The sequence below is a fragment of the Musa acuminata genome, chromosome BXJ3-6, assembly GCF_036884655.1.
Source record: "Musa acuminata AAA Group cultivar baxijiao chromosome BXJ3-6, Cavendish_Baxijiao_AAA, whole genome shotgun sequence".
NCBI classification, from domain to species: domain Eukaryota; kingdom Viridiplantae; phylum Streptophyta; class Magnoliopsida; order Zingiberales; family Musaceae; genus Musa; species Musa acuminata.
The window spans coordinates 11,995,593-12,008,523 of record NC_088354.1 but is presented as its reverse complement, the minus strand read 5'-3'; the positions used below and the strand labels follow the sequence as shown (position 1 = coordinate 12,008,523).

Sequence of the window (12,931 nt, the reverse complement as noted above, 5' to 3'; positions counted from 1 at the left end):
TGTTTCAGTTCTTTATTATTCTTTAGAAGCTCTTTACCATTAAATATTGGAAGACCATGATATTAATTATTCTTTAGAAGATTGATAAGCAAGTGTTGTTGGATTGGTAAATAATTTTGGATTCTTGAAGGATAATGAACTCAAACATAAAAAAAAAATTGATAGAGAATTAAGATTTGATTATTCTATAAATATCTTAATATATCTCTATTTCTTAGTGCTTCCAAAATTTCTCACTAGTAAATCTAGAAAAATATAAGATAATTCTATTGTTCTTACATTGAGAGAATATACAACAAGATTTACATCGGACTTTATATTAGTTTTACAAAATTATATTTTATATTTTGCTTTTCTATTATCAAAAAAATTATTTTATCAAAGAATATTTTAATAAAAATTATAAATAAAAAAATTAAATATTCTTAGCTAATTAATGTCTCTTTTTGGATCTCATTAATGACCGTAGAAGATTCATGCAATCGATTTTAAATTAATAATAATAATTATTTATTATTAATTTTCTGAATCAACGATGATAGAAGATTTGTATAGTCGATTTCAAATAATTAATTATCATTATATTTTATTATTAATTCTTTGAGTTAGTGATAGTAGAAGATTCGTGTCGTCGATTTCAAATAATTAATTATCGTTGTTGTATTCTATTATTAATTCTTTGAATTATTCCTTTTGACATATAGTCTTTGTTCCACAATAATTATCGGATAGGAAGGTGTGTGATTGCGAAGAAAAAAGAAATAAAAAATGAGAATTATTAGTGTAGGTAATAACTCTCTACTTTGTCTGCTACCTTTGTGTCCACATCGAATAACATCGTATGGTGGTTATCGATCAAACCTAATCGACTCGGAGCCATCAAAGCACGACAACAAGAACAAGAACAAAAAAAAAAAGCAAAAAATGTCAAAGAAAAAAAATAAGAGAATCATTTTTAATGATAAGATTTAGGTATGAGAGACAAGCTAATATCATGTCATCATCTTGTTTTAAGTCCAAAACAAACATCTTTCAGCGACCAAACCGTTGTAGTTTTGCAAAGGATGAGATGTGATGCAACGACAAGAGAGCGAAGGAGTTTTGGTGGTGTCGATAGGTATGAGGCGGCTATTACTACACATGGGGGGAGTTGCACCGAGGAAGCACTCCTATCCCCACTTCACGTTGCACACTAATGGTCAGCTTATCACCAACGTCGACGAGGCCAAAAACACACTTGTCCACCGGTCAATTCTCGAGGTGGCAAGGAACTGTCGAGTTAGTGTGCATGATGGTGACGGTGGTGGTGGTGGTGGTGGCAGCAGCGGTGATGGTGAGATCATTCATGAATTCTAAGTTTTTTTTCTTTTCTCTTTCTCTCTCTCCGATGATTTATTGCAATGAATTGATGTATAGTAGTAATTGACAAGGGCAAAAACATTAATTCATTGGTATTTTACGAAGAATATTTTTCTAATTTTTTCTTGACTCTGAATTTTGATTATTCCTATCTTCTTCGAACACACAAATTCGACGTTAGATTTTGTTATAAAAAGAGATTCACGATAGATTTAATTTTTTTTTTTAATTTTTTTAGAAGCATTATCCTTTGTCTTTCTCCTCTCAAATATTTTTAGGATTGACATCGAAAACATCTTCGACTTTTATATTAATCTCGACTTCGAATCGAATCAAGTTGCCTCTTGTTTATATGGACAATAAATAAGAAGATTAACGGTAGTGTATGTTTTATTTTACCTCTAATAATCTATATATAAGACAACAATCATTGAGCATCCAACACACACAATAGACTCTATATCATCTTTCACATCTTCATGTCATTGACTAATTAATTTAAGGAATATAATATTACGAACCGACTAAGAATATATGTTTTTGATAGGATATGATCCAAATATATGCCTAATGAAGCGGGATACGTGATATCTACAAAAGACAAGACAGGTCTTGGTTTGAAGTAATAGTTTACCTTAATGTTATAATCCATCAACATAAATCAAAATAGGTCCAATGGATTGTCAGCCTCACCTAATTGGAACAGCTTGGCATCGATCGAAGGGTACTTCTCATGTCGAGGACCACATTCCATCAAATCTCACTCAAACCAATGAAGAGATATGTCGAGTTTGGGTGTGCATCAAGATAAAAAGGATGAAAGAAGAATAAATAAATTTTAAATTTAAAAACTCATATCAACTCTCTCTCTCTCTCTCTCTCTCTCTCTCTCTCTCTCTCCCTTATCTCGAAGATGTAAGATCTTGAATGTCTACATCTCTACGAGGCTATCTCATTTCTCTTCGATTCTTCTCGTTGTTGTATCCAAAGCATTACATTAGCCTTGATCCATATAGTATTGATTTTGATTTGAACTATGACAAAAACTCATATCTTAACTAAAATTTTCAAGTCAAAATCTTATCAAATCATAAAGTTTAAACTAATATTCCAACACTTAAATTATATCTTACTAAAAGAAGATGTACATTTTTGTTGGTGCAATTTTTAGCATTACATAATGGGGTTTATAAGTATTTTTAGATTCATGAAGAAAGTGTCTTAGGACGATTTCATGGTTTTGAAATCATATGCAACTCTATGTATTGGTAGGAATATAAGGACATATTTGGAGTATTCTTGAGTTACTCTCTAACTAAAATAAAGAGGGTTAGAAAAAAAAAAAAAAAAAATATATATATATATATATATATATATATATATATATATATATATATACATATATATATACATATATACATATATATATACATATATACATATATATATACATATATACATATATATATATACATATATACATATATATATACATATATACATATATATATACATATATACATATATATATATAATATTTAAAAAAAAATTATATGCGTGATCGCCATGAATTCTACGTAAGTGTGAACAATTGCATGGGGAATGACATGGGCCAATTCGAAACAGTGTTGGGCCGGATCTATTCATTCACAAAACTCGAAGAATCCCAATCAATCTCGATTTATCCTTTCCTTTCACATCAATTTTACTGAAATTATAATTGACATGAAGGATGATAATGAGGTGACTGTCCGTGATTTTATTTTTGGTTTAGCAGTCAGGCTTGGTTCGAATTCGACCCTTTGGTCTCGTCCAACATCTTAATCTCTCGTGTCGATCTCAAGATATCCTTCGTTTCATACAAGAAGGAAGATAATGATCGATGTCGCGAAAGAAGAACTATTGTAATCTCTTTGATGCTTTCTTGAAATGGGATCGACATACATTAACGTCCGATCACACATCTTCTTCTACTTACTACTCGAGAGCGTTGGATGTCGTCAATTATCGATCGTCACACTATACAATCGAAGACGGTGACGGATATCATCTCCATCCAAATCTAACCTAATGCGTGTCGAGATTAAGATCACCAACTTTGACTTTTATTTGATCGTCTCCCGAGTTGGAGTGAGAATACTCCTCGTTGGAGTCCCACTGGTAGCAATTCTTTAGTGGGTGAGGTGCGCACTGCCGCACCGCCAACAACTCCTCCTTTCACCAAATGTCACATTGATTTTTGACACTATACGAAGGATGATAATTAGGTGACTGCCGGTGTTTTTTTTTTTCTTCTTTTTTTTATAGTAGTACGACTTGATTCGAGTTCGACTCATGCAACTAATTTTGGTTTCGTTCAACATCTTGATTTCTCGTATTAATCTTAAGACATCTTTCGTATATGAAAATCGATGTTACGAGAGAACTATTATCGTAATCCCTTAGATGCTTTCTTGAAATAGGATTAGAATATAAATAAAGTAAAATAGAATTTGAACTCATTAATCTATCTTCATATCTACCTTTTATCTATTTTATTATATTTTTTATTATATAAATATTTAAAAAAATATTTTCTTTTCGAATTCTACCGACGTTACGAAGATATCGATTGAGATCTTTTATCATTTTTCTATAATATGACTATCGTATACATAATTAGGGAACAAAAACAAATTTTGGCTCAAAAGAATCCTCCAAACAAGTGGGAGTTGACTATATGAAGGTAAAGAAAGCCTCAAGAGGAAGCTTTCCTATAAATTAGATAAATCTCATTTATATAACCATAACAAGCTTAATCATATTCACTTCAAGTTTCATGTGATGACACACCTGAAATGCTAACAGATATGATTCATTGCCTTGTCCAATCAATAACCCACCCATCTTCTGTGACACCATATTACCTTATTGTATGTGCATGTGAATTATATGATTTATTATCATGAGAAACCAGATCCAAACATGGTTGATTAATCAAAAGATATCAAGATCTACAAAGCATGCATGTTGAATTGTCTTCTATCATGATGTGCAGTTAATCAAGCATTTTTACAATTTACAAGACATTTTTTTTGTAGTACAAAAGAAAGAAAAGAAAAGAAAAAAAAATCTGGTTTTTTTTTTATGTTTTTATTTCATTTTTACAAACACAGGAGAGTTAGCTGCTGCTGCTACTGCCAAACTCAAAGACTACCCTTCTTCTTCTTCCTCCTCTTGAAGCCACCGAATGGGTTGATTCCTCTGCTTCTCATCTCGGACTCCCTAATAGTCTCCAGCTTCGGCTTCCACTGACTCGATCTGCACCTCACCAACGTCCTGTATTCCTTCTCCAACGCCTCTGTGGTGACGAGTCTGCTGGTACCGTCGCGGCTCTCTTCTTTGAGGAATTCATCGGCGACTCTGATCTGAAGCGTCCCCGACGCCGTCTTCTGGATGTCGAAGGGCCTGAGGAGAGCACGCTTCCCGGCGCCGCTGGGGGCGAGGAGGGAGGTGGCGAGGGTGACGAAGGAGAGGACGGAGTGGAAGAAGTGGGAGGGGAGGAGGAAGTAGGAGTGGCCGGGCTGGAGCTGGTCGCCGGCAGCGAGCGGCGGGACCTTCTGGCCGATAAAGAAGGCGTCAGAGCGGCAGACGAGGTGGCAGGGGTGCTCCTTCATGAGCTCCGCCGCCGCCACTGGTCTGTGGTACACCCTGACCCGGCCGTCGCTGCCGATGAGCCGGACCCCTTCCGCCTGGACCGGAGGAGTCGGGCTAGTCCGGCTGGAGGCCGCCGGCCGGCACGCCAAGCCCACCACGTGGAAGCACCATGGGATCATCTGCAGATCGAGCGACTTCCACCGCATCTACGCAGCTACGATCTTTCTCCTCGTACGCACGCTGTATCGATGCAACACGACTGACACAACCCACCGAAAAAGGATAGCCTGCGTGCTTCAATGGAGTAAGAGAAGAGAGACGAGAAGAGAGGAGACTGGACGAACAGTGTGAGGGGATGATGAGGATGAGATCAGAGGGGAGGAGGGATTTATACAAGGCAGATTTGGGCATCGTTTTTTGTGGGCACGAGGGGAGGACGCGTGAGATGTGGGAATAGCTTTTTGTTTTGGCTGTCTGACCGGAGACTGTGCACGGTTCCACATCTTTTTCGCTTTGCCACAGTAGGCTTTTGTTCTTTAGGACCGCTCGTCGGGGTTTGGTGGCAGGTTTGACGCTTTGACCGACCTCTCCAAAGTCTCTATCTCCCTCTCCTCCTCCTCCTCCTGCTTTCAACCGGCGCCCTTTGGTTTTGCCTTCTTCTCTGTGTCTCGATTCACGTGATGAAGACGAGAATGGACTCACGAGCTAACATGAACTCAGAAAGGCATATTTCTGACGACGGATTGGATTCAACTCGGACACCTACCGGTACTTGTTGGTGAGTCAGGTCAGGAGCAGGTCAAACGCCACCCATTGTTGATTCAAAATAGGGTGTTTGACCACTGAGAACACATCGAGAAGTTTGGAGTAGCCCAAGATAAGTAAAACCCGGATGTGAAGCTTTATGCACCCAATACACTGCACGAGGGGACCTCAATACTTACTACTGCTCCTTCTTCCCCTCCCCCTACCCTTTGAAATAAAGTGGGGATGTGACCACAACCCTAGACAAAGTCTTATTTTAAGTGTTCAAAAGCTTCAGAGGCAGATGGCATCTTTTTTTAGGCACTCTTCTCCTCTTCTTTTTATCGGTCTGATGAGACGACGACAGCGATGACAAGTCTGTGGACCTCATCGTCACTCTGGCCAACGTGTTCATATCAGAAAAAAAAGGGAAAAAGACACATCTATATCATACAATCCATGTATACTTAATGGGTGCCATTAGTAATTTGATATTTAGTATTATTTAGTCGGTTCTGTAATTTATTATTATGAGTCGATTAAATGGGATAATCGATATATTATTTTCATTAAGTCTGAATTATTGACTCAAAAATATTTAAGTTTAAGTTAATAATTATGTATTCATCATACCCCTATAAATAAATCTTAATTTCGAAATGTTATATTTATTTTCGACCCGAAGAAGTGAAGCATGAACTGATAGAACCAACCACCAAAGCAGCTTTCATTGGTTTGATGTGTTGTTGTGTTCTATGTCTGATTTCGCCATTAAAGGCGCAGGCTTGTGCTTATAATGATGGATGAAGATGATGTAGCTTAAATTATTTAGGATTTCTTTTTTTGCTCTCAGTAATTTCAAATTCGACCAAATTGAATGGGCTCACTTTCTTTCTTTTCAGATTTGGGCCAATGGGCCGACGGTTCCGATCGCTTTATCCTGTGGGCGTAGGCATGATCAAAATAGCAAACTTCATATATCTTTAGTTCGAACCCATATAACAAACAGTATGAAATTATGTTTTAGCAAAAAATAATTTTGTTGATATCGTCTTTTGATGATGGATAAGGATATATGTGGGAGTCCTGAGTGGAATCAACGCCCTTATTCGATTCGACCTTGATCACCACTATGACTATTCTAATTGGATGCGTACTTCCTTCGGACCACCGGGCTTTGAATTAAAGTCGTGGTGCTTAAGAACACTTGTCACATTCATGCATATGAAAATACAATAATTTGATGCACATAGGATACGTGTCTTTGTTACACATCACAATAACTTGATGCTACCGATGCCAAGTACGTACAACCGGGCAAAATAAAAATAAATAAATAAATAAGTCAACAAGTAGTCCGATTAAGTACTATCATTAAAATATCTCATCCTACGATCTCTGGTGTTTTTGCAGTTGTCGTGGTGATGAACTCTTGGGATTGTTTTCTGGAGGTGGAACCAGTAGGCAAACAACTGTACAAAAGGCAGGAAGGTGGTGTACGGTGACTGTGTGACGACGGATGATATTACTGACATGGGGAACGGGTGACTATTAGAAGTTCTCCTTGTGGAAGTCGAACTTGGTGCTTGTCTTCCTCGAGAAATCCGTGGCTAGCTGGCGCAACTCTTTAGTCAGGGTCGGGGCTCCACAGTAGAATACACCTGCGAGGACGACGAACCAATACTAAGACAGACAATGTTGTTTCTGCTAGATAGTTTATAGCAACTGCCCCACATGCGTCTTAATTACATGGGCAATGACACAGACGCACATGCTTATCATGATTATACTCTGTAAGGTGCAATCATCGAACTGTTGTGATGGAAAATGGCATATAACGCTAAATTTTTTGGGCGTAATGATATGTATGCATGTAGTTATAGATGTAACGGAGGATGTTGAGAAGGAACGCACCGATTCGTTGGTCGCGGTGGTTGAGCGCGATGCGCTTGTAGACGTTGCGCCAGTTGGGGCGGGCGAAGTGGGACTTGACGCGGGTCCCCGACACGATGTCCACCCCGTGCTTGGCGTGGTTCAGCGACTGCAGCATCACGATGAGGGCCGACCGGGCGTCGCCCTCCTCGTACACGCTGGTGCAGAAGTTGTGCAGCTCGATCACCCCCTTCTTGTCCGCCTCCGCCACCTCGTTCATCACCCCACGGAACCACTCGAACGAACCCTGCTCCCGCGTCACCCAGTAGAAGTAGGCCCTCCTCGTCCTGAACGACGAGGACGGCGACGATGTCAGCTTCCTCTGGTGGCTGCTGCTGCCGCCGCCGCTGCCATCCTCTTCCGACCTGCCATCGTCAGACGACTCCTCGTCGGGGTCCAATTGCTTCATGTTGTTGACGATGTCCTTCACGATGCTGATGAAGGGGGTGGCGCCGATGCCCAGCCCCACCAGCAGCACCACCTCGTACTTCTTGTATTCTTGGGCGGGCGCACCATACGGACCATCAATCAGCACCCTCGGGAAGCTGTTTGTTCACTAACTCGTTAGGGGAGGCAGATGAGAACATTTTCTACGTGAAGTGGTGCGGTTGCAATTGGCGTGTGCAAGTTTTGGGTCTGATATTGATTAGTTATAGTGAGACTCGTGTGAGATATTATAAGCATCATCCTCCTAATGGTTACGATAAGATTGTTTGGATAACGAGGGGACGGCAGGCAAAGCCTCCTACCGTTCCTAACATCATGCCATGGAAGAATAATTCAATTTGAACTTACGCGAGGCTGCTGCGGCTCTCGTGGTCGGATCTGAGAAGACCGCTTTGCCCGCTCGTCGGTGGCTGACATACCTACACACACCAAATCCACGTTTATCTTGGAGCCCAAAGAAAAAGAAGATGGTACCCTGGTTCATGTAAAATATTTGCCAAACCACTAATTAACGAGCTTAATCGTGCCGAATCCACTTTACCACAGAGTTGACAGACACAAGCCGCAGAGAAATATACCTCCGAGAAAACAGCTTTGAGCTGCCTGGTCCAGTCACCCAGCGTCCGTATATGAACACTGATGTAATCATCTTGCGGAGCCGACGTGATGGAGAATGGGTGCCTGTTCTCAATTATTTTTCTCTATTGGTAAGAACGTTGAATCATCATGGCAAGGTAACAAGCAATTAAATGTGGGTAATTACCATTGGAAGGGGGAAACAGCGGCACAGTTGACGAAGATGTATTGGCCGCTTCTGCACTTGAAGCCCTGAGGCTTGGACATTTGAAGAGTCAAGACGTTGCCTGGGTAGACCGCCACTTTCAAGATCTTGACCGCCCTTACGCTCGATCGGAGCGCTCGGATCAATCGTTCGCTGCCGTAGAGAATGACCGGGATCGCCAAGTACATCCACGTCTGGTGCGAGTAAACATGGACAGCGTCGTGGTCGATCAGTGACGGAGGAAGAGGAAGGGCAAAGCTGCATCATGTATGTGCGCGATGGTTCTGAGTACGTACCGTCTTCTTGTACCATTTCTTGGTGAGGTAGAGGAAGGTGCCGTGGATGATGAGGAGGATGTAGACGACGACGAAGAGGTGGTGGGAGTACCAGAAAGCGTTGAACCCGGTGAGCCGTTTCAAGGGCGTGGGCAGGTTGAGCCGGTTGCGGCGGAACCAGGGGGAGGCCAGCGTGAAGGCGATGGCCATCAGGACGACCATCACCACCCCGGTCCACCCCTCCGTGCCCTTCACGAACCACCAGTAGTCGTCGGGCCGGGTGTCGCCGAAGAAACGCTTCATGGGCACGTACTCTTGGTCCGTCGCATGAAGAAGGCGCGGGAAGTCGCAGGTCAAGTGCGAGATGGCATGTAGCCCAACGCCAATAGCCACGCCCACTGCAATCACCTGTGTCACGCAGCCAACGACACAGGAGGAGGAAATGAGGTTGGAGTCCCAAGAGACGCAGGCCACGGGGCTTACAGTTGTGTACCTTGTGGAAATTGAGGTTGTCGTCGAAGGGCAGGACCTTGCCGAGCCTGGTCTTGGTGCGGAGGCAGGTGATGGTGTTGCGGCAGACAGGGAGGAGGATGAGGGCCATGTTGAACTTGAGCGTCTCGGCGCCGCCCTTGGCGACGCAGACGCAGTAGCCCATGACATGGAACACAGCGCGGCGCCGGTACTGGACAAACTTCCACGCGAAGAGGCCGGCGCAGACGCCCAGCCACAGCGCCATCACCCACGCCCGCTTCCAGTGGTCCTCCAGGAAGTAGCGCGCCTCGTGGTACCACCGCACCAGTGGGTTGGGCTCCCGCGTCGGCCTCAGCTTCTGGCTCAGCATCTGGCTCAGGTTCCGGCTGTTGGTGGTGCCGATCTGCGCGGAGTAGGCCGGCGCCTGCAGCAGCAGCATCTCCAGGTTGTATATCTGAGGCCACGATCACCGTCACTTAGTTACCCGCGAGGCTCAGATCGCCGAAGTCCACACGACCCAACTCTGCCAAGCAATTTCTCCAGCGCACCAACAAGACTTCTCTTACCTCAATGTAGCCGACATTTTCCGGGTCCAGTTCCTCCATGATAAGCGCGGCGTACTCCTCCGCCTGCTCTTGAATGTTGGAGAGATTATTGGCCGAAGCGCTCAGCGAGATGATCTGTTTGCCAACCATGTGTTTGCTGAGCACGAATACTAGTATGATGTGCCAAAATTAAGTGATAATTAAGACGCCAATCTGCTCGTCTTCACTACAGAGTACTGAATCTCGAGCTCGATTACCTTTCGGACTTCTTCTTCTGTGATTCTTCCATCCGCGTTCTTATCCACCCTGTTTATGGGATGCCAAATTAATGACCGCGAACTTATTCCGAATTCTAATCTCTTATTCAAATTGCAAAGGAACAGAACGTATAATTAATCTAGTTTTTACATGTCGAAGAAGGTTTGGAGTCTGGAATCGAAGCTCTGGTCCGCAATCTGATCCCAAAACTCTCTCAGCTCAGCCTTTGTGACCTTATCCCCTCTGATGTGTCTTCTTCTGGACAATGCATCGAACAGCTCTCCTGCGAAATCCTTCGACTCCTTCATCCCTGTCAATCCCATTGTTGTCGATTTTAAATCTAATATCATAAAAATGTATGATGTTTTCGCTCCAAGGAAACAAGAAATTAAGTAACAAAAAAACGAAAAAATAAAAAGGAGAATCAGGAAAAATTGAAGAAGTGGTGGAGGCTGAAGAGGGGAAACGAAAGGGAACAAACCGATGCACTGAGCGAAGCGAGATCGGTGGAGGTTGCCATCGACGGCGAGCTCGTCGAAGCGGCGCTCGACAGCAGCCCATCCGGCGGCACCGTCGGCCCTGCTGATGAACTTGAGGCCCTTGAGGGCGTGGGCTGCGGCAGACCTGGTCCGATCGAGCTTCCCCACCCCGCTGCGCCGACCGAACGACGCCAGCCGCCGGATCTCCTGCGACACCTGCCGGAACTTCAACGACGCCGTGCGCATGACCGACGATCCGAACGCCGCGGCCGCCGACCGCCTCTCCAGCTCCCGCGCCAGCGCCGCCACCTCCGGGTCCCCCTCCCCGTCTCCGCCGCCACCCGCCGCCTTCACGCTGTGCACCGCCACCGCGTCGTCGCGCACGTCCAGGGTGATCTCCACGTACGTCCCGTCCTCCTCCTCCGTCCCCTTCGCCGTCGCCGCGGAGGACGGCGAGTCCGGGACGCTGCATCGGGCGCCGTTCTTGTCCCCGAGCGGCCCGGTCAAGGGACCACTGAAGCTTATGCCACCGGCGGTCTGCGCGCTGATAGAGTCCATTGGGCTTTCGCTGCCTGTTCCCTCTTCGTTCGATCCCGTCTTCTTCATCCCCGATTTGAGATCTGAGCTTCCAAATCTCCGATCCGACTCCAATAAAAACAAAAAAACTGGCACTAAAGATTTAGCCAAACCGAGAGAGGCATCAAAGGACGACGAAGGGGGAGAAGAAGTACGCTTTTGGTTTCATTTTTGGGGACTGATCCAAAAACAAGTAGCGGTGGTGCGGGAGGAGCAAACCGGGAGTAATGCAGCTTTCCGACGAGGTGGTTGGGAATATAACCCTCCGCGTTCCGCGTTTCGAACATGCATGTCCAAAGAATTCATATCCCATGTGGCTCTCTCCAATCAAGTGGGACCCGCGGGACTAGGATATTTAATGCACTCTTATGTGCTAAGAAACATGCTGATGAACAACGATGTTGAAGTAAAAGGGTCCAACCGCGGTAAAAAAAAAGTCCAAATAAGCATTCCAACGAGTGGTACAGTTGCGGGTCGGAAAACGAGGGTTCCTTTTTACTCCTGCTAAAAGGTTTCGTTGCGGTGACGAAGCGATCGGAGACATAAATCGGGAGATCTGTGGCTGGCGATGGCAAAAGGACGTGGGCAGCACATGCGATCGATCTCTTCTCGTCTTGTTCGAGTGAGTAGGTCGCGACTGATATCATTCAGTCAACCAAATCGATGATGGCTTGGCTGGCGCAGATGAGTTGGGTTTGCTAAAGAAATGTGTGTCGGTGGCTGCCGCAGTGGCGATGCATTTCGTCGATCATGTGGAGTGCAAGCATCCATCGGGTGGCAGAAAACGACTGCATGGCGAGAGACGAGCTAATAATCCCTCCCTCCCCGCCCCCTCCGGGGAGAGTTTTCTTAGACATCAGTTGTTGCTTTCGCAGCATTACAAGTCAATGTTGAGGGTTTCTAATGAGGAACAACAACACACATCTTGTTGTTCTGTGTGACGACAATGAGGAACTACACCTATCTTGTCGTTTAATACATCTAAGACTCGGTCTCGCAGATGACATCCTAACTAATGTCCAGCCGACAGTGAGGAGTGACATGCACTGCACGCACGAGGCTCGAGGTTGTGCAAAGAAGCAGTGTGTGTGTGCGCGCTCGCGAGAGAGAGAGATTGAGGACGACTCATTAATTATTTTGTGCATGCGAAAGAAACGTGAGAGATTATTAAGTGAAAGCCGGTCACAGTTTTCCGGCATTATCTGACAAGTCCTGTATAATCCCACGTCAGTAAAATAAAGTTTGATATATTCTGTTTAAACGGTCAAGTGTCTAAACTTTAAAGTCAGATGTATAATAAAAAATCTAATTATTTGCTTTAGGCTTTTCTTATTTAGTAGTTTCATGTTTTATGATTTAGAAACATCTTTTTAAGGTATTTTTTTACTTTATTATTTTTGTTGGATTATCAAAATTATCCCTTAGTAA

General features: G+C 43.7%; 2 protein-coding genes across 2 annotated transcripts; both read right to left on the bottom strand.

Moving 5' to 3' along the window:
• Nucleotides 1–4,366: 4,366 nt before the first annotated feature.
• On the bottom strand, nucleotides 4,367–5,552 carry LOC103987965 (uncharacterized). Its single transcript, XM_009406443.3, has one exon. The coding sequence runs from the start codon at nucleotides 5,199–5,201 to the stop codon at nucleotides 4,545–4,547; it is 657 nt and encodes a 218-aa protein (XP_009404718.2). The 5' UTR covers nucleotides 5,202–5,552; the 3' UTR covers nucleotides 4,367–4,544.
• A 1,384-nt stretch (nucleotides 5,553–6,936) lies between these two features.
• On the bottom strand, nucleotides 6,937–11,773 carry LOC135641566 (respiratory burst oxidase homolog protein B-like). Its single transcript, XM_065157010.1, has 11 exons — nucleotides 10,930–11,773; nucleotides 10,599–10,758; nucleotides 10,448–10,496; nucleotides 10,212–10,325; nucleotides 9,668–10,099; nucleotides 9,196–9,582; nucleotides 8,882–9,093; nucleotides 8,697–8,799; nucleotides 8,467–8,537; nucleotides 7,654–8,216; nucleotides 6,937–7,400 (listed from the first exon to the last, which is right to left on the bottom strand). The coding sequence occupies exons 1-11, from the start codon at nucleotides 11,531–11,533 to the stop codon at nucleotides 7,291–7,293; spliced, it is 2,805 nt and encodes a 934-aa protein (XP_065013082.1). The 5' UTR covers nucleotides 11,534–11,773; the 3' UTR covers nucleotides 6,937–7,290.
• Nucleotides 11,774–12,931: the final 1,158 nt, after the last annotated feature.